This window comes from Triturus cristatus, chromosome 3_1 (genome assembly GCF_964204655.1).
Source record: "Triturus cristatus chromosome 3_1, aTriCri1.1, whole genome shotgun sequence".
NCBI lineage: Eukaryota > Metazoa > Chordata > Amphibia > Caudata > Salamandridae > Triturus > Triturus cristatus.
In genome coordinates this window covers 29,900,603-29,927,264 of record NC_140583.1, presented here as the reverse complement: position 1 = coordinate 29,927,264, position 26,662 = coordinate 29,900,603, and the positions used below count along the sequence as shown (strand labels likewise).

The 26,662-nt window shown below is 49.9% G+C and overlaps 1 protein-coding gene across 9 annotated transcripts in view; it reads left to right on the top strand.

Annotated features, from left to right (window-relative positions):
• Positions 1 to 26,662, top strand: part of DGKZ (diacylglycerol kinase zeta) — a 759,825-nt gene that overhangs the window by 548,114 nt on the left and 185,049 nt on the right. For 6 of the 9 annotated variants that reach the window (XM_085646693.1, XM_085646692.1, XM_085646686.1 and 3 more), the window contains 2 exons: positions 22,214 to 22,258; positions 22,668 to 22,737. In XM_085646693.1, coding sequence (XP_085502819.1) covers positions 22,214 to 22,258; positions 22,668 to 22,737 — 115 coding nt within the window. The remainder of the gene's footprint in view (positions 1 to 22,213; positions 22,259 to 22,667; positions 22,738 to 26,662) is intronic. The other 3 variants (XM_085646689.1, XM_085646691.1, XM_085646690.1) reach the window with 1 other exon arrangement.

The following is a 26,662-nucleotide window of genomic DNA, read 5'->3' as shown; positions in this document are numbered from 1 at the left end:
TTCCTGTAAAACATGAAAAGAAATGTCGGTACTCATTAGACGAGGGCCTGTAATTGCATGGGATGCTCTGTACTCAGTTTTATCAACTGCAGGCGCTCAGCCTGCCTGCCCTCTGCCTTGGGCCGGGCTCCTTTTGCAGGACCCTCGGGAGCCATCGGATTAAAGCTGCAGGAGAGGGTGAAGACGCCTTCCCAGGAGGAGAGGAGAGGCGAGGGGCGTACAGGACGGAGAGGGAGAGGAAGAGGAGAGGGGAAGGGGAAGGGAGAGGGAAAGGGAGAGGGCTGGAGGGAGAGGGGAGGAGGGAGAGGGCGAGGGCAGGAGGGAGAGGGCGAGGGCAGGAGGGAGAGGGGAGGGGAGGGAAGGGAGAGGGGAAGGGAGAGGAAAGGGGAAGGGAGAGGAGAGGGGAAGGGAGAGGGGAAGGGAAAGGAGAGGGGAAGGGAGAGGAGAGGGGAAGGGAGAGGGGAAGGGAGAGGGGAAGGGCAGGAGGGAGAGGGCAGGAGGGAGAGGGCAGGAGGGAGAGGGAAGGAGGGAGAAGGAGAGGGCAGGAGGGAGAGGGCAGGAGGGAGGAGGGAGAGGGCAGGAGGGAGAGGGGAGAGGGGAGGAGGGAGAGGGGAGGAGGGAGAGGGAAAGGGCAGGAGGGAGAGGGCAGGAGGGAGAGGGCAGAAGGGAGACGGGAGAGGTCAGAGGGGAGAGGGCAGGAGGGAGAGGGGAGGGGAGGAGAGGGAAGGAGAGGGAAGGGGAGTGGAAGAGGGTGCAGGATGTAGGGTTAGGCGCATTGCTACAGTGAGGCTTCAAACACAAAGCTTGAAGATAGACAGGGTTTTATGATGACGTAGGATCAGAGCTTCATAAACCAGTTTGGTTGAGGCCAGCCCTGGGATTGCATGGGAGGAATGAATCTAAATGACCTTTGTTAGGCTCAGCCCATTGTTCCTGTTAGTAGTTGTGATACTTTGGCAGCTTTGGAACAACCACTCGCTTTACAGTTTTAGCCGGATGTAACTTGTAGTAGGCGAGAGAGTAACGTGTGGTCGAAGAACCGAGCGGTGCGTTGCCCCCTCGTCTGTCGGTGGGCTGTAGCTCATGGGGTTTCAGAACCAACCATCGGATGTGCCTTCGGGCATCGTTCACATGGTGAACTCTGTGGCCTGTCGCATACTTCCGCTCTGGGGCGCCCCACATACTCCGAAGGTAGCAGTAGGAGGTCGCGAGTGTGGCCCACTGTGAGCGCCCCCAAGAGACAGACTGCAGCTGGAAGTCTGAGCATGAGGAGAGGACAGCAGAGTCACGAATGTACCTAGTGGTGAACTTGGTGGCAGGCAGGAGTGCTGAACTGCGTGTGGGAGCAAGGCCACCGCAAACAAGGGTGGTGGGCCTTGTTCGAACCAGGATCAGGGTAGACCGAAGCCCTGGTAGCCCCCAGGAACACGACAGGGTGCCTGACTGAGTCTCCTTTTGAAGAAGACCCGTTGTAACTGCGTTGGCATTTGCCTGGGTGAAGTTGCTTTGCTGAAACTGGGAGCTCAGTTATGGGGCCAACCTGGACTTACTGCAAGCTGGAATCTGGAACAAGCCCTCAAGTGTAAGGTGAATATGTCAGCGTCAGCACCAAGCACTGACCCTCCAACTGGAAGGAAAAACTACCTTCTGCTGCAAGTTGGTCCATACATTGTCCTCTTCCATTGCAGACTGTCTCCCCCTCTGACTCTTTCCATTGCAGACTGTCCTCTTGCAGTGCAGACTGTCTCCCCCTCTGACTCTTTCCATTGCAGACTGTCCTCTTGCAGTGCAGACTGTCTCCCCCTCTGACTCTTTCCATTGCAGACTGTCCTCTTGCAGTGCAGACTGTCTCACCCTCCGTGTCTTTCCATTGCAGACTGTCCTCTTGCAGTGCAGACTGTCTCACCCTCTGTCTCTTTCCATTGCAGACTGTCCTCTTGCAGTGCAGACTGTCTCCCCCTCTGACTCTTTCCATTGCAGACTGTCCTCTTGCAGTGCAGACTGTCTCACCCTCTGTGTCTTTCCATTGCAGACTGTCCTCTTGCAGTGCAGACTGTCTCCCCCTCTATCTCTTTCCATTGAGACTGTCCTCTTGCAGTGCAGACTGTCTCACCCTCTGTGTCTTTCCATTGCAGACTGTCCTCTTGCAGTGCAGACTGTCTCCCCCTCTATCTCTTTCCATTGCAGACTGTCGTCTTGCAGTGCAGACTGTCTCACCCTCTGTCTCTTTCCATTGCAGACTGTCCTCTTGCAGTGCAGACTGTCTCACCCTCTGTCTCTTTCCACTGCAGACTGTCCTCTTGAAGTGCACACTGTCTCACCCTCTGTTTCTTTCCATTGCAGACTGTCGTCTTGCAGTGCAGACTGTCTCACCCTCTGTCTCTTTCCATTGCAAACTGTCCTCTTGCAGTGCAGACTGTCTCACCCTCTGTCTCTTTCCATTGCAGACTGTCCTCTTGCAGTGCAGACTGTCTCACCCTCTGTCTCTTTCCTTTGCAGACTGTCCTCTTGCAGTGGCGTCTGTCTCACCCTCTCTCTTTCCTTTGCAGACTCTTCCACCTACCATCCCTTTACAGTCAGGCTAACCCACCCACTGACCCCTTCCGGTGCAAGCTGACGGATCCACCCACCAGCTTCTTCCAGTGCACACTAGCTGACTCACTGTCCCCTTCCAGCACAGCCATGTGCATTGAACAGGCATGCTGAGTGCCTGCAGTTGGAAAACTAGATGCAGTGCATTTCCATGAAATTACAAGAACTCATCTAATGAGTGCTGACATTTATTTTCATGTTTTACAGGAAACACATGCACCAGAAATGTACATCCTCCGGTGCAGACTGATCCATCTGCAGACCCCTTCCGATAAAGGCTGAGGCTAACTTACCCATTGTCCCGATTGTTGCTGGCTGACCCTACCACTCACCCCCTCTTGGTATAGGCTGGCCCTGATGCTTACCCCCTCTTGATGCAGGCTGGTCCTGACGCTCACCCTCTCTTGGTGCAGGCTGGCCCTGATGCTTACCCCCTCTTGGTATATATAGGCTGGCCCTGATGCTTACCCCTTCTTGATGCAGGCTGGTCCTGACGCTCACCCTCTCTTGGTGCAGGCTGGTCCTGACGCTCACCGTCTCTTGGTGCAGGCTGGCCCTGACGCTTACCCCCTCTTGATGCAGAGTGGCCCTGACGCTTACCCTCTCTTGGTATAGGCTGGCCCTGATGCTTACCCCCTCTTGATGTAGGCTGGCCCTAACGCTTACCCCCTCTTGAGGCAGGCTGGTCCTGACGCCTACCCTCTCTTGGTGCAGACTGGCCCTGATGCTTACCCCCTCTTGGTATAGGCTGGCCCTGATGCTTACCCCCTCTTGATGCAGGCTGGTCCTGACGCTCACCCTCTCTTGGTGCAGGCTTGCCCTGACGCTTACCCCCTCTTGATGCAGAGTGGCCCTGACGCTTACCCGCTCTTGGTGCAGGCTGGCCCTGATGCTTAGCCCCTTTTGGTGCAGGCTGGCCCTGATGCTTAGCCCCTCTTGGTGCAGGCTGGCCCTGATGCTTACCCCCTCTTGGTGCAGGCTGGCCCTGATGCTTACCCCTCTTGGTGCAGGCTGGCGCTGACGCTTACCCCCTCTTGGTGCAGGCTGGCCCTGACGCTTACCCCCTCTTGATGTAGGCTGGCCCTGACGCTTACCCCCTCTTGATGCAGGCTGGCCCTGCTGCTCACCCCCTCTGGCTGGCCCTGCCGCTCACCCCCTCTGGCTGGCCCTGCCGCTCACCCCCTCTGGCTGGCCCTGCCGCTCACCCCCTCTGGCTGGCCCTGCCGCTCACCCCCTCTGGCTGGCCCTGCCGCTCACCCCCTCTGGCTGGCCCTGCCGCTCACCCCCTCTGGCTGGCCCTGCCGCTCACCCCCTCTGGCTGGCCCTGCCGCTCACCCCCTCTGGCTGGCCCTGCCGCTCACCCCCTCTGGCTGACCCTGCCGCTCACCCCCTCTGGCTGACCCTGCCGCTCACCCCCTCTGGCTGACCCTTCCGCTCACCCCCTCTGGCTGACCCTTCCGCTCACCCCCTCTGGCTGACTCTTCCGCTCACCCCCTCTGGCTGACTCTTCCGCTCACCCCCTCTGGCTGACTCTTCCGCTCACCCCCTCTGGCTGACTCTTCCGCTCACCCCCCTCTGGCTGACTCTTCCGCTCACCCCCCTCTGGCTGACTCTTCCGCTCACCCCCCTCCGGCTGACCCTGCCGCTCACCCCCTCCGGCTGACCCCGCCGCTAACTCCCTCCGGCTAGACCGCTTTTTTAGGTCGAGGACCGTCCGGTCTGCCGAAGGCAGAACCGGAAGTCGGAGATTTAATGTTTCTGAGAGTGGCTCTTTAGCCCGCCTCTCTTTTTGCCTCTCCTCCATTGGCTGGCTTCCTAAACGGAGGCCAGCCATTGGAGGAGAGAGCTGTCCCTCCAAATAGGCTCCGTCTTTTTCAGATTCGGGGGCGTGTTCCGTGCTGTTCTTTCCACTTTTTAGCCACGCCCCCGAATCTGAAACTACCGCTGCGTTTCTCCGAGGCATTTCTGCTTCGCCTCGGAGAAAGGCAGTGGTGTGCTTGTTAAAGTTTAACGTGGACAATCGTCAGCCTTCTCAGAGAACTTGTGAAAGTGTGCCATGTCGAACTCTCTGTAAGTGCTTCGTCCACTGGGAATTAATTAAGCCACCTTCTTTTCTTAACAACACAGCAGTCTGTTTTGGTGCCCGTTTTAGCCCCGTTCCTCACATACCGAGAATCTGCCTAATCGTTTTCTTTTCCATCTTTGCGATTCCTACCTCTTTGTACCAGGCGGCTCCTGTGTCTGACCGTAAGATCCCCCTAACTGCAGGCTCATATCCGTGTGTCAGTTCCTTACTTCTTCAAAGGGTAGTATATTCCAGTCTCCACTGGAAATAAACAGTGTTAGCAATAATAACACGCATAACTCCCTAATTTTCAACTCCACTGATGCGAAGACATTGTATTTCCCCACTTCTGGCCGAGCCTTCTGGTTGGTCTAAGGCTTCACAAGTTGCCGGAAATGAAAGACTGATGGGACTTGTAGTCCAGCCTTCCCTCAGCTGACACGCCGTAGATGCGTGTAACGCCCCGCCCCGCCCTCTATCACAGACTCAAGTCAACAGCGCGGTGGCCATCTTAAGAAACAGCATATGAAGGTACAACACCCAACAGCGTCTCAGGAAACAGGTTCCGCCATAACTATGACGCGGAAAGACTAATAAGAATGCAATTGACAATCGTTTTGGCTTTTGCAAAATAGAAATATTTTTCCACATTTTATAGCACGGTTTTCTGTCTAACAAAGGTACAGAATAGGCAACAACAGTGCACACCTTACATCAGCTAATCAAATTTACCACGTTCTTAAAGTGTTGGCAAAGCCAATTAGTTCTTGCCTTTTGGGTGCCTGTTAGGGTGACCAGGCGTCCCGGATTTGCCTGGACAGTCCCGGGTTTTCACCAGCTGCCCCGGCAGATTTCGGCAATATTGGCTCATGCCCCGGTTTTTAGAGGCAGTTGACTGGAAACAGTGAGAGGCTTTTTGGATGTTCTAAAGCTTTGCTAGTTTGCAAGGGTTGTAAGCAAGCAATGTAATTAATAGGTATGATTTTGGTTGTAAAAAATACATTTTATTTACTTTCTTAATACATTTTCTGTGATCCTAAGTTGATGACAGCTGTCATTCTGCGCCATTCCGTGGATGAAAAATTGTAGTCCTATTTTTCCCAAATGTCCCGGTTTTTGGTTCTCAAGATCTGGTTACCCTAGTGCCTGTGCAACCTTTTGACTTCATGGAAATGACACAGCCACAGATTTGTTTATTTTTCATTTACTGTTGCAAAATGGCAGATGACAATCTGAGTGCAGTAAATATAAACACAAATAGAACATGCTCAAAAGTGCGTTTTCCCGGCTGCCACATAAATAACTTTAAACTAAAGAGGTCTTGAACGAAGAAGCGCTGTTCTCTGCGAACACTTCAAGAATGTTCTTTGGCGCTATACATGCAGATACGTGAACTCAGATGACGTGCTCTACAATACTGATTAAGTCGTCAACAACTACGTTAAAAATCCTTATGGCCATCTAAGTCCACGCTGCAGGTCCCGTTTATATTTATCTTCACCTTAGATAATTTGTGTTTTCCATAACTCTCCCTACCTCACTACTCCACTCTATCTCACTACCTCACTATCTCACAACTTCTCTCTCTCAAAACATCACTACCTCACTCTCTAGCTCACAACCTCACAACTTCACTCTCTCTCACTCACTACCTCAATCACTCTCTATCTCACTACCTCACTCTTTCTATCTCACTAACTCACTTTCACTCTCTCTTTCACTACCTCTCTCTCTATTTCACTACATCACAACATCACTCTATGCTTATATATCACTACCTCACAACATCCCTCTCCCTCACTACCTCACTCTTTCACTACCTCACTCTCTCTATCTCACCACCTCACTCTCTATCTACCTCACTCTCTATCTCACTACCTCACTGTCTATCTACCTCACTCTCTCTCACTACCTCACTCTCTATTTCAATACCTCACTCTCTCTCTCTCTCACTACCTCACTCTCTCTCTGCTAATGCAATAGGTATCACATATGCAAAAAAAAGCTAATGCCAATAGAAATGACAATGCCATTTATTTAGGGATACAAAAATGATAAAAAAAATAATGAGCAATACCAATAGCTCTACCTATAATATTGCCGAGACCGTTGCATTGTAAATGCGTGTTCTAATCATTCCCCCAATATTAAAACGAACATGTTTACAAAGTTCAACACGGCTCCTATTTACAATCATGGGCTACTTTCTAAGGAGCGATCTGATGTCTTTTGGTGTACAGGCCTGTTTTCAGTCCATATTCGATCCTGGCTGACCTTCCCGCTGTCCTCTGTGTCAGGGTTGATACTGACCGGCGTGGGCTGTCGTCCTCCTTCCGGTGGGGAAATGTTCCAGTGCATTCAGACAGCTCTCCGAGCTGCTCTGCCCTGGATGTCAATACTTATGCGGCATCGGAACAAACCATCCTACACTTTAGAACGAGGCCCCGCGTCTCTACCCAGAGTTCATATAAAGGTATTTGTGGGGTGCTGGTAGATGTCAGTTAAGGGGCTCTCTCTCTGGCTCTCCTAAGAGCTTTTCAGGTTTTGAAAAGCTCTTAGGAGCAATACTAGATCAAACCACTAGATGGCGAAATACTACTAGGCATGTGATGTTATACCTCAAGTCACTGCAGAAGCGCTGCTGGAAAGTAACCTCTGTACTCCTATTGAAAGATTCCTTTCAGTGGCCTACCCGGCTGAATGTGGGTCACAGACAAGCATCTACCCCCTCCTCTTACACACGGGTGTAGGAGAGAAGTGTGAGGATAAGCGCGGCTGCACAAGCCCCTTCCTGGCATCTATCGGGGCGGGGTCAATGTGTACAGAGATGGAACCACAGAGAGCTCGCGGCTCAGAGTGCAGAGATAACGGGGTCTACCCTTGGTAGGTGCAAACTCAAGGATTCAGGTGGTCACGTGGCCCTGCGGTGCACCCAATCAACCCAAATGCAGCCTCTGTGGAAGAAGCCACGTGAACTTCACAGTACAAGGGGCCTACAACACCCACAATGCACTCTGCTAAAGGCAACAGATGACTGTGAATTATATCGGATGTTGGTGTGAGTGACAGCGTTTGCTATAATTATCAATGTTTAAAATTTTTAAGCGCGTCGAGAGGTACCGGTTGTACTTCGTTTTTTAACTTGTTTTGCTGCCTGTTTGGGGCCCTGTCCTCTAATTATCTAAAATCAATTTACACTTTTACAAATCAAGACATTTACTGGTGCTCCGCTTACCCGCACTATAAAACAAATCTTTTCTCACGCTGATTTAGCGTGACGATCACCCGTTTGTTTTCGCTGCGCCATCTTGGGTGTGGGAACCTGCTCCTTGCCACTGCTGGCTGCCATCTTGGGTGGTGCTCTAGCTGCTAAGGGAACACCTCCGCCTACCTACTTAAGGCACTCAATGCAAGCACGCAGTGCGCGCGCGCAGCGGGCGCGCCAAAGGCGCGCCGGAGGCGCGCCAGAGGCAAGCCCGTCTGCGCCCGTCCGCGCCCCGGTCGCCCCCAGCGCCAGGAATGCTGCCAAGTCAAATGGCCTCTCTGGTAGACTGATATACAGCAGAGAACAACTACTGCAGCTGAACCTACCTAAGGGTCACAATCCTCTGGGCGTTAGCCTCTCATGTGGACTAATTAATAGCCGGTCACTAGTTAAACACTCCTCCGATGTCTATGGCCTCTTGGAGGACCTGGAGCTAGACGCTCTTTTTATAACGGAAACATGGGCCACGACTGAGTCCACAGTAGCCCTGAGCGCGGCCTGTCACAGTGGTTACAAAATCTTCCACAAACCTCGAAGCCTGGGTAGAGGAGGCGGAGTGGGTATGATTTTTAAGGACACCTTAGACTTTAGACCTTTTCAGATTGATGAGGTAGGGGGGATAGAAACTATGGGCTTTTCGTTACAGTCTCTCGGTGGGAGTCTACTCACGGGGATGCTATGTTATAGGCCCCCGGGCGCTACCACACATTTCCATCTCCTCGCTGATACCATCATTAACCTAAAACTTGCCCACACCAACATGATCGTACTAGGTGACTTCAACCTCACAGAGGATGGAGGGCTCGGTAGCCAATTGAGAGACCTCCAGCATACTTGCTCTAATTTAAATCTCCATCAATTGGTGGCCAGTCCTACCCATCAGAAGGGACACATCCTGGACCTGGTATTTGCTAGCCCAGCCACAACTCGCATATCGAGTATTACGCCCTTGAATTGGACGGACCACTCCCTTATACTTTTGAGCATGGCACTGCCCTGTCGGAAGAACAAGCCCAGCCAGCAGGGCTTTCTTAGGAAGGATAGAGAATGGGCCAAACTGGCCAAAGTTGACCCCTTAACTATATCATCGGATGTCAGCTACTTCTCTCCTGTTAAGTCCGTGGATGAAAATTATAGATCATTCACTGAACCGATAATTAAGGTCCTCGATCATACTATTCCCAGAAAGTCACTAAAGAAGGTGAGGAAAAGATCAGCTCCCTGGTACAACGGGGAGTTGTATCAACTTAGACTCTCTCGCAGGCAAGCAGAGAGGAAATGGAGAAGAAACTATGCTGAGGACGATAAGAAAGATCTGAGATTGATACAACTACAATATAAAGCCCTGATCTTGAGGTTCAAGGAAGATTTCTATGCGAGCTCCATCACCCAGGCCTCTAATGGGACTAAAGCCCTTTTTAAGATTGTTCGCGATCTCTCTAACCCGGATTGCATGAACAACAGAGTAGCTCCCTCACAAGCCTTGTGTAATGAAATTGCTTCCTTTTTTCAGGAGAAAATCGCCAACATTGTCAATACACTGCATGACAATACTCAGGATGGCTCCGAGGAAACCGTCAGCGTGATCGACGGAGATCTCCCACTGACCGCGGCCCTAGACAGTTTTCAACCACTCTCCCAGGTAGTTTTTGACAGTCTAATAGAAAGTGTGTTATCCGGTTCTCCTCTTGACCCTCTCCCTCATAAAATCTGGAAATTATATGGTCGCCACACCTTTCCAGGCTTGAGGATGATCTGCAACCAGTCTCTGATGGCGGGATCTGTCCCGGATTGCTGGAAATTAGCAGTGGTAACCCCACTGATTAAGAAATCAAATCTGGACCCTTTGGTACCAGCTAATTTCAGGCCTATTTCACTCTTGCCTTACCCGGTGAAAATTCTTGAAAAGTCAGTTAGCAAGACGCTGTCCTGCTTCCTGGAGGAGAACCTCTTGCTTGACAGGGATCAGTTCGGCTTTCGTCCTGGCCACGGGACTGAAACGGCTCTGACTACCATGCTGGATAATCTTCGAATGCGTGCCGACAACGGGAATGCCATGATTCTAGTGCTTCTCGATATGTCGGCAACTTTCGACACGGTGAGCCATCCAGTCCTGGTGGAGAGATTAAAGCAGATAGGTGTCAAAGGCAGAGCGCTGCAATGGCTTCAATCCTACCTGGAGGGTAGACAGCAGGTAGTCACCATGACCCCTTTCTCCTCTAGCAGGTCTCCAGTTGCGTACGGGGTGCCGCAGGGATCGGCAATTAGCCCCATCCTTTTCAACATCTACCTACGGCCCCTGTTTCCTTTAATTAAATCTTTTGGAGTCAGCCTGGTGAACTATGCTGACGACACGCAGCTGGCCTTTTCCCTAGAAGGGGATGATGCGTTATCTATGGACCGGTTCCAGCAATGCATGAAGCAGACCACGAACTGGATCAGAAGGAACTCCCTCCAGTTCAATAGTGGTAAAACCGAGGTGGTTTTCTGCTCTCCAACTAGGATCCCAAAACATCTACCTCTTGAATTTAGACTCTCTCCAGAGGAGAATCCCCTGATACCAGTCGGCAAGGTACGCAATCTTGGGGTGATCCTTGATGACGACCTACAGATGGTATCCCAGGCCAGTAAGACCGCTTCGGTCTGCTTTGCCCTGCTACGACTACTCCGAAGTATTCTACCTCTACTTCCTAGGGAATCACGAGCCACGGTAGTACGTAGCACGGTATTAAGCAGGCTTGATTACTGCAACTCCCTTTATTTGGGGGCCCCGCAGTACATCTTCCAGGGACTGCAGAGGATACAGTCAGCAGCAGCCAAACTGGTGCTTGATCGACGACGTAGCTCCTCGGCTACCGGAGCATTGAGAGATCTACATTGGCTCCCGGTCAAGGAGAGGGTCTCCTTCAAGTCTGTGTCTGACATTCAGAGCAGTGCATGGACTGGGTCCAACTCCCCTGCAGGATAGGTTTGCTCGCTATCTACCAACCAGGCAGCTTCGTTCTTCCACAGCTGGCCTACTGGTAGTCCCGAGATTTAAACGTTCTCGGGTAGCGGTAGGGCCTTCAGCATAGCAGCTCCCGGCATGTGGTACAAGCTTCCTCTGAATCTGAGACAGTGTAACTCTCTACTTGAATTCCGCAAGGGACTTAAAACCTGGCTCTATCCCAAAGTCTAACCCAGATTCACTCTCCTTGTCCCTCTATCTGTCGTCCTGGTATGGTTTCCTCAGTCTAAAGCGCCAAGATGCCCGTAGGGTGATAGCTGCGCTCTATAAGTATTCAATCCAATCCAATCCAACACAACCTGAGATCAGGAAAGCGAGCAGGCTTTAGAACGCTGGGCCATTCATTAAAATCGGTGATAAAACCTGGTGACAGAATATATCCGCTTCCCTTCACTTTGTTTAAATAGTGGCCGATGTTATGAAGGGTTCAGAGAATTAGGAAAATAAAACAAAGCACCGTTTCTGTCAGATCTGTGCCTCGGGCCTCTCGAAGGTTGAAAAGCGCCTTACGAATGACAGTATGATACTTATCACTGCCTCTCTCGATCACTTTCGGGCGGAATCGTGCATTCTCTATTTTTCCTGTAAGTAAAAGTCTGCTGGACACCAGTTGTGTGTTTGTAGGTGTGGTGGGGTTTGATAACCGGGCCATTCATCCATGTTGATCTATGCCCAGGCACTTTAAGGAGCCCGTTTTTCACACATGGAGAGTGAGAGAGTAAACGACACAGTTGCGTTCTCCCGTACTAGACTTATTTTCACAATGAGCAACTGTTCTGGGAAGAGTGGAAGATGATAATCTTCCGTTGTAGTGGAGTAATCTTCCAAAACCCAACTGTCAGGTGGAATATCAAAGATATTGAAGTAAAAGCCTCACTCCTTTGCAGGCACAGCTATAAGGGCCGACTAAAGGGTCCACAGGCTTACAGGCACTTCCTCTGGACATTCGCCTTATGGACAGCAGCTCGGACCGTGTGTAAAACACCATACCTGCCAGCATCGGCAAGACAACACCGCGACGAGAAACAGAGCCTGCCCCACCTCGCGCTGCCTCGACGCGGACGAGCGCAGACGGGCAGGACTCTGGCACGACTCCGGCTAAGCGACGGCGTCCACACCTGCGCGTCCCGCTGCGCGGGAGAGGGGAGCTTTAAGTAGGCTCACCAATCCTAGCGCGAGCGCGAGGACGCTCCAAGATGGCGCCCGAAGTTACAATTACAGCCCTACCCAAAATGGCGCCCACAGTGAACCACCCCCGAGATCCAGGCCCGCCAAAACGGCAGTGAGGGAGCCAATTATGTGCGGAATGAGGAGGGGGCAAGACCCAGCTAAAAACAGGGGAGAAGTTCAGCAAGGTAAATTAAAACAAATAGACAAAAACGGGATTTTTAAAAAGCGAAGCGCCAGCAGCAGCGCCAGCAACAGCAAGTGCGCAGTAAAGTAAGCGTCTGTCAAGGCCGCCTCAAAACTGAGTCCGCCTTAAGTAGGCTCACCAATCCTAGCGCGAGCGCGAGGACGCTCCAAGATGGCGCCCGAAGTTACAATTACAGCCCTACCCAAAATGGCGCCCACAGTGAACCACCCCCGAGATCCAGGCCCGCCAAAACGGCAGTGAGGGAGCCAATTATGTGCGGAATGAGGAGGGGGCAAGACCCAGCTAAAAACAGGGGAGAAGTTCAGCAAGGTAAATTAAAACAAATAGACAAAAACGGGATTTTTAAAAAGCGAAGCGCCAGCAGCAGCGCCAGCAACAGCAAGTGCGCAGTAAAGTAAGCGTCTGTCAAGGCCGCCTCAAAACTGAGTCCGCCTTAAGTAGGCTCACCAATCCTAGCGCGAGCGCGAGGACGCTCCAAGATGGCGCCCGAAGTTACAATTACAGCCCTACCCAAAATGGCGCCCACAGTGAACCACCCCCGAGATCCAGGCCCGCCAAAACGGCAGTGAGGGAGCCAATTATGTGCGGAATGAGGAGGGGGCAAGACCCAGCTAAAAACAGGGGAGAAGTGCAGCAAGGTAAATTAAAACAAATAGACAAAAACGGAATTTTTAAAAAGCGAAGCGTCAGCAGCAGCGCCAGCAACAGCAAGTGCGCAGTAAAGTAAGCGTCTGTCATGTAATGCTTCCCTCTGTCTAGTGCTTAATTTGAGCCGGTGGTTTCAGGTCTCGGCACCAGTAATTCATTGTCAACACTGGTACTTCTGACAGTCTGACACATGGTGGCGCTGTTTGTATTATTTAGAGATGAGCACAACAACGGTTGCTTATTAACTCAAATGGCTAATACCTGCCGCCCAAGACATTCTTATAGCTTTGGTGGGGTGACCAGATTCCCAAAACAAAAAACCGGGACAGGTCACAAACATAAAAATAGGACTACAGTGTACTCTGGTGGCTGGCTGGATCTTGGTGCAGGCAGTGACCTCTGACTCCAGGGAGCAGGGTCATGTGGGTGGTTTGGACACGCAGTTGCCCCGTGGCTGGCATAATGACATTCTTGCTGCTCTGTAGAAAGAGAAGGGAAATCCGGAGAGAAAATGTCTCTGTTTAAAGGATTTCCCTTCCCACAACAACCTCATCTGGAGTGACGTCACTCCGTAACATCTCCAGTAGTGAGAAGTGAACATGCACCCATCTTTGTAACACCAGTGCATATTCAGCCACTACTCAAACAAGCATTGGCATAGCCAATAGGTCTCGCCTTTGGGACCTTATAAGTGTTTAGCCATGCAACAGTTGATGTTGTTGCATCAAGAATATTGTGCTGCATAACTAAATACTTATAAAATCCCAAAGGCGCGACCTATTGGCTATGCCAATGCTTGTTTTTAGCATTCTCCTGGAATGATGAGTATGCATCTATATTCCCCTGTTTTAAGAAAATATTTTTGATTATACTCGTCTCTCGGCTGAGTTATAGCACTCTGGTTGTTGCCCGTGTTAGATAAGGCGGATTCCCCTCGCTCCCTTTTGAGCTGGCCCTGGAAGAAGGCCATGGGTTATCCTGTGGGGTGAACGGCCCAGGACTTCGCATTAGGGCCGGCTTTAGCGTTGGTGGCAGCTGGTACAACAATCTTTGGTGGCAGACCCTCCATGTGACCTCCTTCTCCACGGATTCCATCACTGCCACCCGCCAATGATGCCCCTCATCTCTCCTTCGCCCCTCTCTCACATATATTTATATAGTGCTACTCGTCCCAATGTTGAGTCATAAAAGTATGTAGCACAGTCACACTGCTCGAAATCTTACTCCATTCCTTGGGTTGGCAGTCTGGGTTTTGGTATTGTGCCATCCTGAGGTCCTGATTGCCAAGCACTGGTTAGTCTTTTTTCCATCCTGGCCCACTCTAGAGAGGCCGGAGTTAGGGTTTTTTAGCTACGTCCATTGAGGGGCATCACCTGTGGTGTCATGCAACAAGGGGAGCAGGATGGCGCAGTGGTAAAGGGGCAAACCCTGCCCTTACGAGAGATATGAATGCCACTAAGGGGAGGTTGCAGGTGCAAAAATGAAGTGCAGAGGATTATGGGTCCAGTGCCAGCATCATGTGGGGTGATGCAACATGCAAGATGTAGAGTAGAGTAACATGTGTCCTCACTTCAAAGACAGAGTTGTTCTGTGTTGACTGCACATTCGGCAATGAGTCCGGCATACCCGCCCTCATGTATGATTTAGCGTTTGTCATGGGTGATTGCCAGTGTCACTCAAGGGCCTAAGTCACAAGGGCCCTTACTCTGGGGTCAGCATTACTCAGCAGATCCCAGAAAAAGCTTGGCAACGTCTCAGGCCTCTAGTATCATTAGAATCTAAATGAACTACTGGCAATGCACCCAGGTGATTGACTTATCAGATTGTGTGCATGAATCTGGCAATCTTATCAGATTGTGGGCATGAACCTGGCAATTTTATCAGATTGTGGGCATGAACCTGGCAATCTTATCAGATTGTGGGCATGAACCTGGCAATCTTATCAGATTGTGGGCATGAATCTGGCAATCTTATCAGATTGTGGGTATGAATCTGGCAATCTTATCAGATTGTGGGTATGAATCTGGCAATTTTATCAGATTGTTGACATGAATCTGGCAGTCTTATCAGATTGTGGGCGTGAATCTGGCAGTCTTATCAGATTGTGGGCATGAATCTGGCAATCTTATCAGATTGTGTGCATGAATCTGGCAATCTTATCTGATTGTGTGCATGAATCTGCAATCTTATTAGATTGTGGGCATGAATCTGTGGAAATCTTATCAGATTGTGGGCATGAATCTGTGGAAATCTTATCAGATTGTGTGAATGAACCTGGCAATTTTACCAGATTGTGGGCATGAATCTGGCAATCTTATCAGATTGTGGGCATGAATCTGGCAATCTTATCAGATTGTGGGCATGAATCTGTGGCAATCTTATCAGATTGTGGGCATGAATCTGGCAATCTTATCATGAACCTCGCAATCTTATCAGATTGTGTGCATGAATCTGGCAACCTTATCAGATTGTGTGCATGAATCTGGCAATTTTATCAGATTGAGGGCATGAATCTGGCAATCTTAGATTGTGTGCATGAACCTGGCAATCTTATCAGATTGTGGGCATGAATCGGTCAATCTTATCAGATTGTGGGCATGAATCTGGCAATCTTATCAGATTGTGTGCATGAATCTGCAATTTTATCAGATTGTTGGCATGAATCTGCAATTTTATCAGATTATGGGCATGAATCTGGCAATCTTATCAGATTGTGTGCATGAATCTGCAATCTTATCAGATTGTGTGCATGAATCTGGCAATCTTATCGGATTGTGGGCATGAACCTGGCAATCTTATCAGATTGTGGGCATGAATCTGGCAATCTTATCAGATTGTGTGCATGAATCTGGCAATCTTATCAGATTGTGTGCATGAATCTGGCAATCTTATCTGATTGTGGGCATGAATCTGTGGCAATCTTATCAGATTGTGGGCATGAATCTGGCAATCTTATCATGAATCTGGCAATCTTATCAGATTGTGTGCATGAATCTGGCAATCTTATCAGATTGTGTGCATGAATCTGGCAATTTTATCAGATTGAGGGCATGAATCTGGCAATCTTAGATTGTGTGCATGAACCTGGCAATCTTATCAGATTGTGGGCATGAATCGGTCAATTTTATCAGATTGTGGGCATGAATCTGGCAATCTTATCAGATTGTGTGCATGAATCTGCAATTTTATCAGATTGTTGGTATGAATCCTCAATTTTATCAGATTATGGGCATGAATCTGGCAATCTTATCAGATTGTGTGCATGAATCTGCAATCTTATCAGATTGTGTGCATGAATCTGGCAATCTTATCAGATTGTGGGCATGAACCTGGCAATCTTATCAGATTGTGGGCATGAATCTGGCAATCTTATCAGATTGTGTGCATGAATCTGGCAATCTTATCGGATTGTGGGCATGAATCTGGCAATCTTAGATTGTGTGCATAAACCTGGCAATCTTATCAGATTGTGCGCATGAATCTGGCAGTCTTATCAGATTGTGGGCATGAATCTGGCAGTCTTATCAGATTGTGGGCATGAATCTGGCAATTTTATCTGATTGTGGGGATGAATCTGGCAATTTTATCAGATTGTGTGCATGAATCTGCAATTTTATCAGATTGTGGGCATGAACCTGCAATTTTATCAGATTGTAGGCATGAATCTGGCAATTTTATCAGATTGTGTGCATGAATCTGCAATCTTATCAGATTGTGTGCATGAATCTGCAATCTTATCAGATTGTGTGCATGAATCTGCAATTTTATCAGATTGTGTGCATAAATCTGGAAATCTCATCAGATTGTGTGCATGAATCTCTCAATCTTATCAGATTGTGTGCATGAATCTGGCAATCTTATCAGATTGTGTGCATGAATCTGGCAATCTTATCAGATTGTGAGCATGAATCTGGCAATCTTATCAGATTGTGTGCATGAATCTGCAATTTTATCAGATTGTGGGCATGAATCTGGCAGTCTTATCAGATTCTGTGCATGAGTCTGGCAATCTTATCAGATTGTGTGCATGAATCTGGCAATCTTATCAGATTGTGTGCATGAATCTGGCAATTTTATCAGAATGTGTGCATTAATCTGCTAATCTTATCAGATTGTGTGCATGGATCTGCAATCTTATCAGATTGTGTGCATGAACCTGGCAATCTTCTTCCTACTGTTCAGTTTGTCGCTGTGAAATCTCCTCATTCATGAGACGTATATTCCCTACCTCTCGAGGGACGACAGCCAGGATTCCAGTTTCTGGTCGTAGCTTTCATCCATACAGGTATGCAGAGCTCTTCCAAGTGCACAGTTGATAAGCCCAAGGATTGAGCCTATATCTATTGCAAAGGCAGTCTGCCTTCAACTCGGTGTCCATTCAGATTCAAGTTAGACCCAAACTTGACGGGACTTGATACAAAGTGCATTTCCTTCACGTGCAGCACATTATTCAACCCGCCCTGGGAATAGTCACTGTCAGATTGTGGATTGAAAACAGTGTGAGGTCTCGTCAACCAGATGCTGCTCTGGGTCCTGCCTTGCTGGCAGAGAGCAGGACACAGGATGCGGTAGAGCGGTCCATGAGCCCATCTCTTTATTTAGGGTGTGCAGCTTCGGACATATCCTTGATCACAGTCCTTATTCAAGGGTTGCTCCCAGGGATTTAAGTGGGATGAAAAAACTTGGGGGCTCTCTCAAAGGGGCGTGGTTGATGTAATTAAGGGTGTGGCTTAAAAACTCCTAAGCTAAAAATCTTTGTTGTGCCTTGTGTGCCGCCCGACTCGGATTGTGCTGCTTCTGTCACTGCATCCAGACATATAATACAACATGTAACATTACACCTAAAACAAATCGGAACTATTGGCTTTGTCAATGGTTATTAGTTGCATAAGATAAATAAGCAACAACTATGTGGCTTTGTTCTATGTAGTGTTGAAAATGCTTCCCTTCTGTAATGATGAGACTGTAAAAGTATTATAATGAGTCTCTTTAATGTTGCATCAAAGGCTGAGAAGGGTGGCACTGCTGCAGAATTAAGATTTATATTGTTTCATCCTGATGGTGAGGGCAAAAATGGAGAGCCTGATGGGGGCTTGTCTCTGGACCTGCTTTTTAGAACTGCCGGTGCTGAGCACTGGCAGGACCCGGGCCACTTAAAGCCCTGTCTGCTCCTCTCAGGCTTCAGAAGGACAGATACAGCTGGCTTGGCCTAGAGGGGGTGAACACAAAGGCGTCTCCTCAATCCCGTCAAACTGCCCTTTGTGAATCAGGCAGTGCCTGGTGGGCTTGCCTGACAGCTCAGTTAGGGCACCATTCTTTCACGGTTTGTGGGCCTCTTCTATGGTTTGCTGGGCTGTTTTTTACTGTTGATTTTACAGATATTAAAAACAATATTGCCTCCAGCAAGTTCAAATCCACGTAGTCTTCCATATATTGCAAAATACATATACAGCGTGTCTTTAAAAAAATGAAACTGCCTCATTTTGCAAACAAGGGCCACAATTGTAGTTGTCTAATTCATTTATAGGGGCCACTTTTATTTGGGTGCCAAGGCCTGGTTTTAGACCCTGTTTGTGGCTAGGATTTCAGACGCACGCGTACACAAGGCTTTTAACAATGGTTTTCGAGGGTGAAGGTAGAGGTAGGAGAAGAGAACCTCCGGGAGGCAGACAAAGAATTGCAGACAGCGGCAATGACTACAACTGAATAAGTTGCGCTCTACATCTTTAGAGGATAGAAACATTGAGGGCCGCATGAGTACCCCACTCGTAAGCAAAGTCAATACCATGCACTCCATCCTCAAGAAATAGAATGCAAATCTGAATTGGGAGCTTACAAGGAACATAGGAATGGGAGAAGACTGGGTGAGAGGGAGGTGTGCGAAGAAAGTGCCCAGCAGCACGAGATTATGAACATCAGGCGCTGGGTAGCGTCAAATGTTTTGTGTCAGCAGTATTTGAATTTGTCGGTGGTGTTGGCTTGATCGCGAATACGTTTTATGCATGAACGGCAGCACAAATTCAAATTCCATAGGCATAATAATGTTTACGTGATCCATTACCACATAAGCAATTGTTTCTGGGACGCCTGGCTTAAAGCAGCAACTGAAATGTACTAAGTTGGGACACTCCAATTTTGGTCTCGAGCTGGGCAAGAAGCATAGAGAAGGCTGCAGGAAGGATAGAGTTCTGCGTAGGCGCGAATAAAGCTGGGAGAAGAGAAGCAGCGCTCTCGGGCTTCCCATGTCCATGAGCGACTGGCTTATAGAGTCTTGGTGTTCGGGTACGTGCAGTCCTGAATGTAGAAAGCGGACAAACAGAATGCAGGAGCCAAAATGACAAGAATTACCCTGGACTGAGCTACTCACGCATGGATTTGTGAGACTTCGATGCGCTGCATGACGGGTGAAATTCGGAGACCAGGTTTCGGTGACGCAGTGGGGGAAGCTGATGGGAAAGGAAACTGCCCCCTGAGCTAGTTAAATACACTTGGTTAGCCAGGTAACAGGGGTAAAGGAGAAGAGACTGGAGGGTAGATGGAATTAACAGCATTAGTCCGAACACGTGGTCCAGGTGCTAGTAAAGGCCAATATTTATCGTCGGCTAGGATGAGAATTCTAAACAAGCCCAAGTCCGTGAGTGGTGGAGCAGCTAAAGGAAATTTAAAAACAAGCATTGGCTGGCTCACTGAGAACATCAAAGTGGCCGCGCAAGTGAAAGTGATGGCGATCAAGCGCGGCGAGCGATGCGCTTAATGAGCATGACGAGGACAGCCATATGGTGCCTCTGCTTGTAAGCATGCGTCCGCGCACATGCATGCAAGCTGTAGGCCGGCCATGGTAGCATTTTTTGAAGCCCTTACTAAAAGTCTCACCAGACCAGCGCATGCGCTGGGTCAGGCGAGACCTAAAAATTGGCAATTTTTGTGCTCATCCCAGCCATTCTCCAAAAGCCGGGACTTTTATTCAGTTTGGAGGAAAGTGCCAGGACACAGGGACGCTTCACGAAAAACTGGGACCATCCGGGGGAAACCGGGACGTCTGGTCACCCTAAGGTTTGGGGGCTTGAAAGTGTTTGAAATGTCACACTTGTAGGCCTGTGATGGTTAGTAGTTGTGTTGGCACTGTCATTGGCAGAGCTGGCAGGGCAACAGATGGTTGCAGTTGTAGTGGCCTCCTGACGGAGGCAGTGGCACTTACGTTTTTTTTTTGTTTTTTTTATTGCAAATTAAGCACTGCCTCTGTATCTAGTCTGAGGCTTTGGCTGGGGTCACGCAGGCGGCTGTGGCTACAATGCAGTCTTGTCACGCCCTGATTTTTACCTGCTGGATTTTCCAGTCCTTCGTTGTTCCGGCACCCCGTAAATCTGGGTGCAGGAGCACTTACGATTGCAGGGGGTCGGCGCCCCACACTGGAATTCTGCCCCGCACAGTTCCCAATTGAGGCTCATATCTTATATGCACTTTTTACGTGCGCTGTTCGAATCCTTTTACCATTCTCGTAGGAGGGGTTGTATATTGCTTTGCAGACTGTATTTTTGTGCATATTCATAACTCTAGGAGTGTACGGTTGGTGGAGTCTTATGGGATGTTTATGCTTCGTATATAGCAAGCCTGGCTTGGCGTGAGGCCAGTGATCAAGGGTATAGGCCTAATTGGTTAATTAGTAAAAAGGATGTCAGCTGCAATAGGTTTGATTATATTTGTTCATTATGAAAAGTTACAACAGAGGCTGTAGATTAAAGGCATCGATAACGAAAATGGGCCTTTAAGGGTCGATTGTTGATGCGCTGTGTTAGAGTCGATAGACGTGTTTTAGTTACATGGATTCCTCCATAATAGTCGAGGTGTTCGGTGCTGGTTACCGTTTAACTTCAATCCCTCTATGTCCACTGGTTCTCTAAAGTCTACAGTGCTGAAAACTCTGCCGCAAGCCCACTTTCTTTCTGGGATCAGTTATGGAAATTCCCTCCTCACTGGACTTCCAAAGAGGAGCAGAGACAAGGGGGGGAAGTTAGGGAATGGGGAGACCAGGGTAGTAAAGTTATTTATTTATTTTTTAATTATTTTAATTTGCAAACTATTCAACCTTATGTAGAAATTGTGAGCAGTGCCGATATTTTCTTTTACACTTCATTAGCAAACAAAACAAACTATTGAGTAATAATCGCACATAAACACATTAAAATTGTTTGTACTACATTCACATGAGGGAGTAAGCAGTGTTGCTTTAAGTGTCTAAAGAAACATTGGGGGCCAAGGGGGGCCTTCCACCCAGTACTAAATAGTTCACTTTGGAGTTTATATGATGCTCACTGCGTGGGTGTTAAACATGTTTCAGCTCTGGAGTGAGCAATGAGGGCTTTCATCAGGACAGAAATATTCTATGATTGTCAAATATGGACAGAAGTGATGGCACTGTCGCGCGAAGCAGATAATCCACGCAGAGCCGGACTGCACAAAGCTGCAGTTATTGTGTCTGTGAGTCAACGAGCTGCACTGCGTGTGAACATCCTCGCAGGTGGATCACGCGTGTGTATAATAACTGCATCATGGGAAGCAGCAGATTCTCCACTCCAGTCACATGGAAATGCCTTGAAGTCTTCCAATCCGTTCTGGATTGAGTGAAGCCAGAGCGCTTGAGAACCCGGCTCTCTGTTGGTCTTGAGACGCAGAAGCTGTCTCGAAATAAACATTCACAATCTATAGGTGATGAGTGGGACGCTCTGGCCAATGACAAACATGGGTGCGCGGCTATCATTCGTGCCGCGTGTGGAGTTGCACCGGGGCCCTGGTGCGGGGGTCACTGGTCCATGAGTGTAGGTAATCTTTACTGCCCACTCGGGCATTTCGCTTGTTTTCAGCAGGGCCCCTGGCAGCTTTGATAAGCCCAGGCCACTGGTCCAACTGGCGTCCGGCATAGATAGACTTCAGGGATAACTTGCGAATAGTAAGTATTTTAGAGGGCGTAGAGGAGTGCGTTGAACAGAAGTGACTGTTTTTCCATTAAATCCAGGTTATGACATTTGGGGCATGGGGGGGGGTACCACATGATTACCACATGGCGCACAATACTTTGACTCTGTGCATGCAGACTCTGTTTAGGTGTTTTGCAAACGCCTATGCACTGAACCAATAATGCACGTGACGTGTATAAAACGAGTCGGCCTGACCAGGGTTTGGACCAGTGACGTGAGGGTTGTGGTTGGGCCTGGGGCACATTGCGCTGTCTGACTAGTGGATAACCAAGCTCCCTTTCCACAGGACTTCCCTCCATACCCCCCCGCTCTGCAGCGACTGGTCCTCCAGGTGTGTATTCTGTGTCTGGTCCACCTGTGCTCCTTGCACCATGTTTCCATCCCACACGTGCTGAGTCGCTCTTATGCCATGTCGTTGCTGTGCTGTTTCTTGTCGCACGTGGTTCCCCCCACATGGATTTCTTGGTGCATGTGCAGCTGCCTTGTTCCTTTTGTTCTCTCGTGGCTTGGTCTTGTGGTGAGATGCTTGCTGGTAAATGTCCTAAGATGTACTCCAGAACAGAGTGGGGCAGGTTCCACTCACAAAATCATCACATTTGAAAGTGTTCTGATCCAAACTTTAGTCAGAGTGTCTCCTACAGATTACAATGGGTGCCTTTAAAGCTTAAAGTAGTAGAACAGTGCCTTCTCTTTGTGTCCAGCCCAAAGTGACCAGGACATCTTGTGTTTCTCCAACACAGGAAGTAGATGGAGCCAGTCCGAAGACCCTTTCCTCTCAGAAGCTGTCCCCCAAGTGGTGCTTCCTGGACTGTGAGTATTAAAGTGCAGTGAGTAGAGTTAAGAGTGATGTAAACTGTCTGGAGGATGCAGGGACAGGGCTACAGTGTAAATGGACCTGTGTGGACGGTGCAAGGGCTGGGGTAGAGATTGACTGGACCTGTGTGGACGGAGCAAGGGTCGGGGTAGAGATTGACTGGACCTGTGTGAACGATGCAAGGGTCGGGGTAGAGATTGACTGGACCTGTGTGGACGGTGCAAGGGTTGGGGTAGAGATTGACTGGACCTGTGTGGATTGTGCAAGGGTGGGATAGAGAGCGACTGGACCTGTGTGGACGGTGCAAGGTTTGGGGTAGAGATTGACTGGACCTGTGTGGACGGTGCAAGGGTTGGGGTAGAGGGTGACTGGACCTGTGTGGACTGTGCAAGGGTCAGGGTAGAGGGTGACTGGACCTGTGTGGACGGTGCAAGGTTTGGGGTAGAGATTGACTGGACCTGTGTGGACGGTGCAAGGGTTGGGGTAGAGATTGACTGGACATGTGTGGACGGTGCAAGGGTTGGGGTAGAGGGTGACTGGACCTGTGTGGACGGTGCAAGGTTTGGGGTAGAGGGTGACTGGACCTGTGTGGACGGTGCAAGGGTTGGAGTAGAGATTGACTGGACCTGTGTGGACAGTGCAAGGTTTGGGGTAGAGATTGACTGGACCTGTGTGGACGGTGCAAGGGTTGGGGTAGAGATTGACTGGACATGTGTGGACGGTGCAAGGGTTGGGGTAGAGGGTGACTGGACCTGTGTGGACGGTGCAAGGTTTGGGGTAGAGGGTGACTGGACCTGTGTGGACGGTGCAAGGGTCAGAGTAGAGATTGACTGGACCTGTGTGGATGGTGCAAGGGTTGGGGTATAGATTGACTGGACCTGTGTGGACAGTGCAAGGGTTGGAGTAGAGATTGACTGGACCTGTGTGGACGGTGCAAGGGTTGGGGTAGAGATTGACTGGACATGTGTGGACGGTGCAAGGGTTGGGGTAGAGGGAGACTGGGCCTGTGTGGACGGTGCAAGGGGCGGGGTAGAGATTGACTGGACCTGTGTGGACGGTGCAAGGGTTGGGGTAGAGATTGACAGGACCTGTGTGGACGGTGCAAGGGTTGGGGTAGAGATTGACTGGACCTGTGTGGACGGTGCAAGGGTTGCAGTAGAGATTGACTGGACCTGTGTGGACTCTGCAAGGGTGGGATAGAGATTGACAGGACCTGTGTGGACGGTGCAAGGGTTGGGGTAGAGATTGTCTGGACCTGTGTGGACGGTGCAAGGGTTGGAGTAGAGATTGACTGGACCTGTGTGGATGGTGCAAGGGTTTGGAGTAGAGATTGACTGGACATGTGTGGATGGTGCAAGGGTTTGGAGTAGAGATTGACTGGACCTGTGTGGACTCTGCAAGGGTTGGGGTAGAGGGTGACTGGACCTGTGTGGACAGTGCAAGGTTTGGGGTAGAGGGTGACTGGACCTGTGTGGACGGTGCAAGGGTCAGAGTAGAGATTGACTGGACCTGTGTGGACGGTGCAAGGGTTGGAGTAGAGATTGACTGGACCTGTGTGGACGGTGCAAGGGTTGGGGTAGAGATTGACTGGACATGTGTGGACAGTGCAAGGGTTAGAGTAGAGATTGACTGGACCTGTGTGGACGGTGCAAGGGTTGGGGTAGAGATTGACTGGACCTGTGTGGACGGTGCAAGGGTTGGGATAGAGAGCGACTGGACCTGTGTGGACGGTGCAAGGGTTGGGGTAGAGATTGACTGGGCCTGTGTGGACGGTGCAAGGGTTGGGGTAGAGATTGACTGGACCTGTGTGGACTGTGCAAGGGTGGGATAGAGAGTGACTGGACCTGTGTGGACGGTGCAAGGGTTGGGGTAGAGATTGACTGGACCTGTGTGGACGGTGCAAGGTTTGGGGTAGAGATTGACTGGACATGTGTGGACGGTGCAAGGGTTGGGGTAGAGGGTGACTGGACCTGTGTGGACGGTGCAAGGGTTGGGGTAGAGATTGACTGGACCTGTGTGGACGGTGCAAGGGTTGGGGTAGAGATTGACTGGACCTGTGTGGACGGAGCAAGGGTCGGGGTAGAGATTGACTGGACCTGTGTGGACGGTGCAAGGGTTGGGGTAGAGATTGACTGGACCTGTGTGGACGGTGCAAGGGTTGGGGTAGAGGGTGACTGGACCTGTGTGGATGGTCCAAGGGTTGGGGTAGAGGGTGACTGGACCTGTGTGGACAGTGCAAGGGTTGGGGTAGAGGTTGACTGGACCTGTGTGGACGGTGCATGGGTTGGGGTAGAGGGTGACTGGATCTGTGTGGAGGGTGCATGAGTTGGTGTAGATTAAAAGGACCTGTCTGAAGTGTGTAAGTGCTAGAGTAGTGGGTGACTGGACCTGTGTGGAGGGTGTATTGGTTAGTGTAAAGTGTGGCTAAACTTGTGTGGAGAGTGTATGGGCTGGAGTACACAGAGACTGGACATGTGGGTGCGTGTTGTAGGACGGAGAATGGATGGACCTGGGTGTATAAAGAAACAACCGGTGTGAAAGGGGATGGAGGGTTCTTGGGGCTGGAGTGCGGCTAGACTCTGTGTAGTGTGCAGGGGCTAAGGTGGGACGGGAGTGGGCCTAGGTGCATGAGATGTGGCAGAGAGGGACTGTACTTGTGTGGGGCCTAGGTGCATGAGATGTGGCAGAGAGGGACTGTACTTGTGTGGGGCCTAGGTGCATGAGATGTGGCAGAGGGGGACTGTACTTGCGTGGAGCACAAATGAACCTGAGTGAGGTGAAGGTGGGTCTTGCTGTGGGTTGCAGTCACCAGTGGCGAGGGTAAAGGGTGGATGCACCTGTGTGGATGGTATAGAGTCGAAGGAGAGTGAACCTGCATGGAGTGAATGGACCTGGTACAGGGAGCATGGGCTGAGGGAGAGAGAGAAGAGAAACCGGCCTGTGTGCCTCTGGAATGTGACGCATGTTCTGGTGGAGTTTGGGGTAAGGGGGGTGGTAGGGCAGATGAGCCATCTGTAACTGTTCTGCCTCCCACCGCCTTGCACACCACCACCACCGCCGATGACAGCCATGGCTGGGAGGAACAGACACCGCCCTCAGCCTGGAACCAGCCATGTTGTGTATAATAATAATAAACAAATGTATAAAGCGCCTGGCTACACTGGCTAGTGTCCCCGCGCTGCGGTACAGAAAGATCCTATTCCGGACAGGGCAGAGAAAGCACAAGCGGTTAGACAGGAGGGCTTAAAGAGGGAAATAGCCCCGTTTTTAACTCCTTTCGGAAGATAGTCTCCGAGGCCTCCAGCCGGAGCGAGTTTATTCTTATTTGTAAGCATTTATATTTTATTTTGTACTTACTCTTGCATTCTTTAAGAGTCATTGTTTTCTCCAGGATGTTGTGTGTCGGTAGTTTTTTCATAGCACATATTAATTGTGTATAGCACGTAGTGTGTAAGGAGTCGCTTCTAGGGTCTGTGTGAGTCCAGGATGTGGGCGGGTGTTTATAGCGGCCAATGATAGAGCGCCATGGAGCTCAGGTCGAAGCCAGTGCAGCGCTCTGAGAGTGCCCATCAGTGGGTGTTAAAAGGGCTTCAGAATACATGCTCATCCGTTCCTTGGCGCCTCTGCTGCGCGCTCAGAGCAATGGTCCAGTAGGACGATTGTAATTGGGATTCTATGCAAAAGTGTGTGAAGGAGGCACACAACTATCTAAACATTGACAGGGCGGGGCTAAAGAAAGTACAGCGCCTACAGGTGAGTGGGTGCGGTGTGTGTGGTGAAGTGAAGCGAAGCAGATACAAGGAAATAAATGCGGGGCAGCATGGCGAGAGTGCTGCAGAAGAAAGAGAAAAGACGTATGAGGTATGCAGCTGGAGCAATGAGGAGACGAAGTGCAGACTTGTGTGACTGACTGGAGAATGA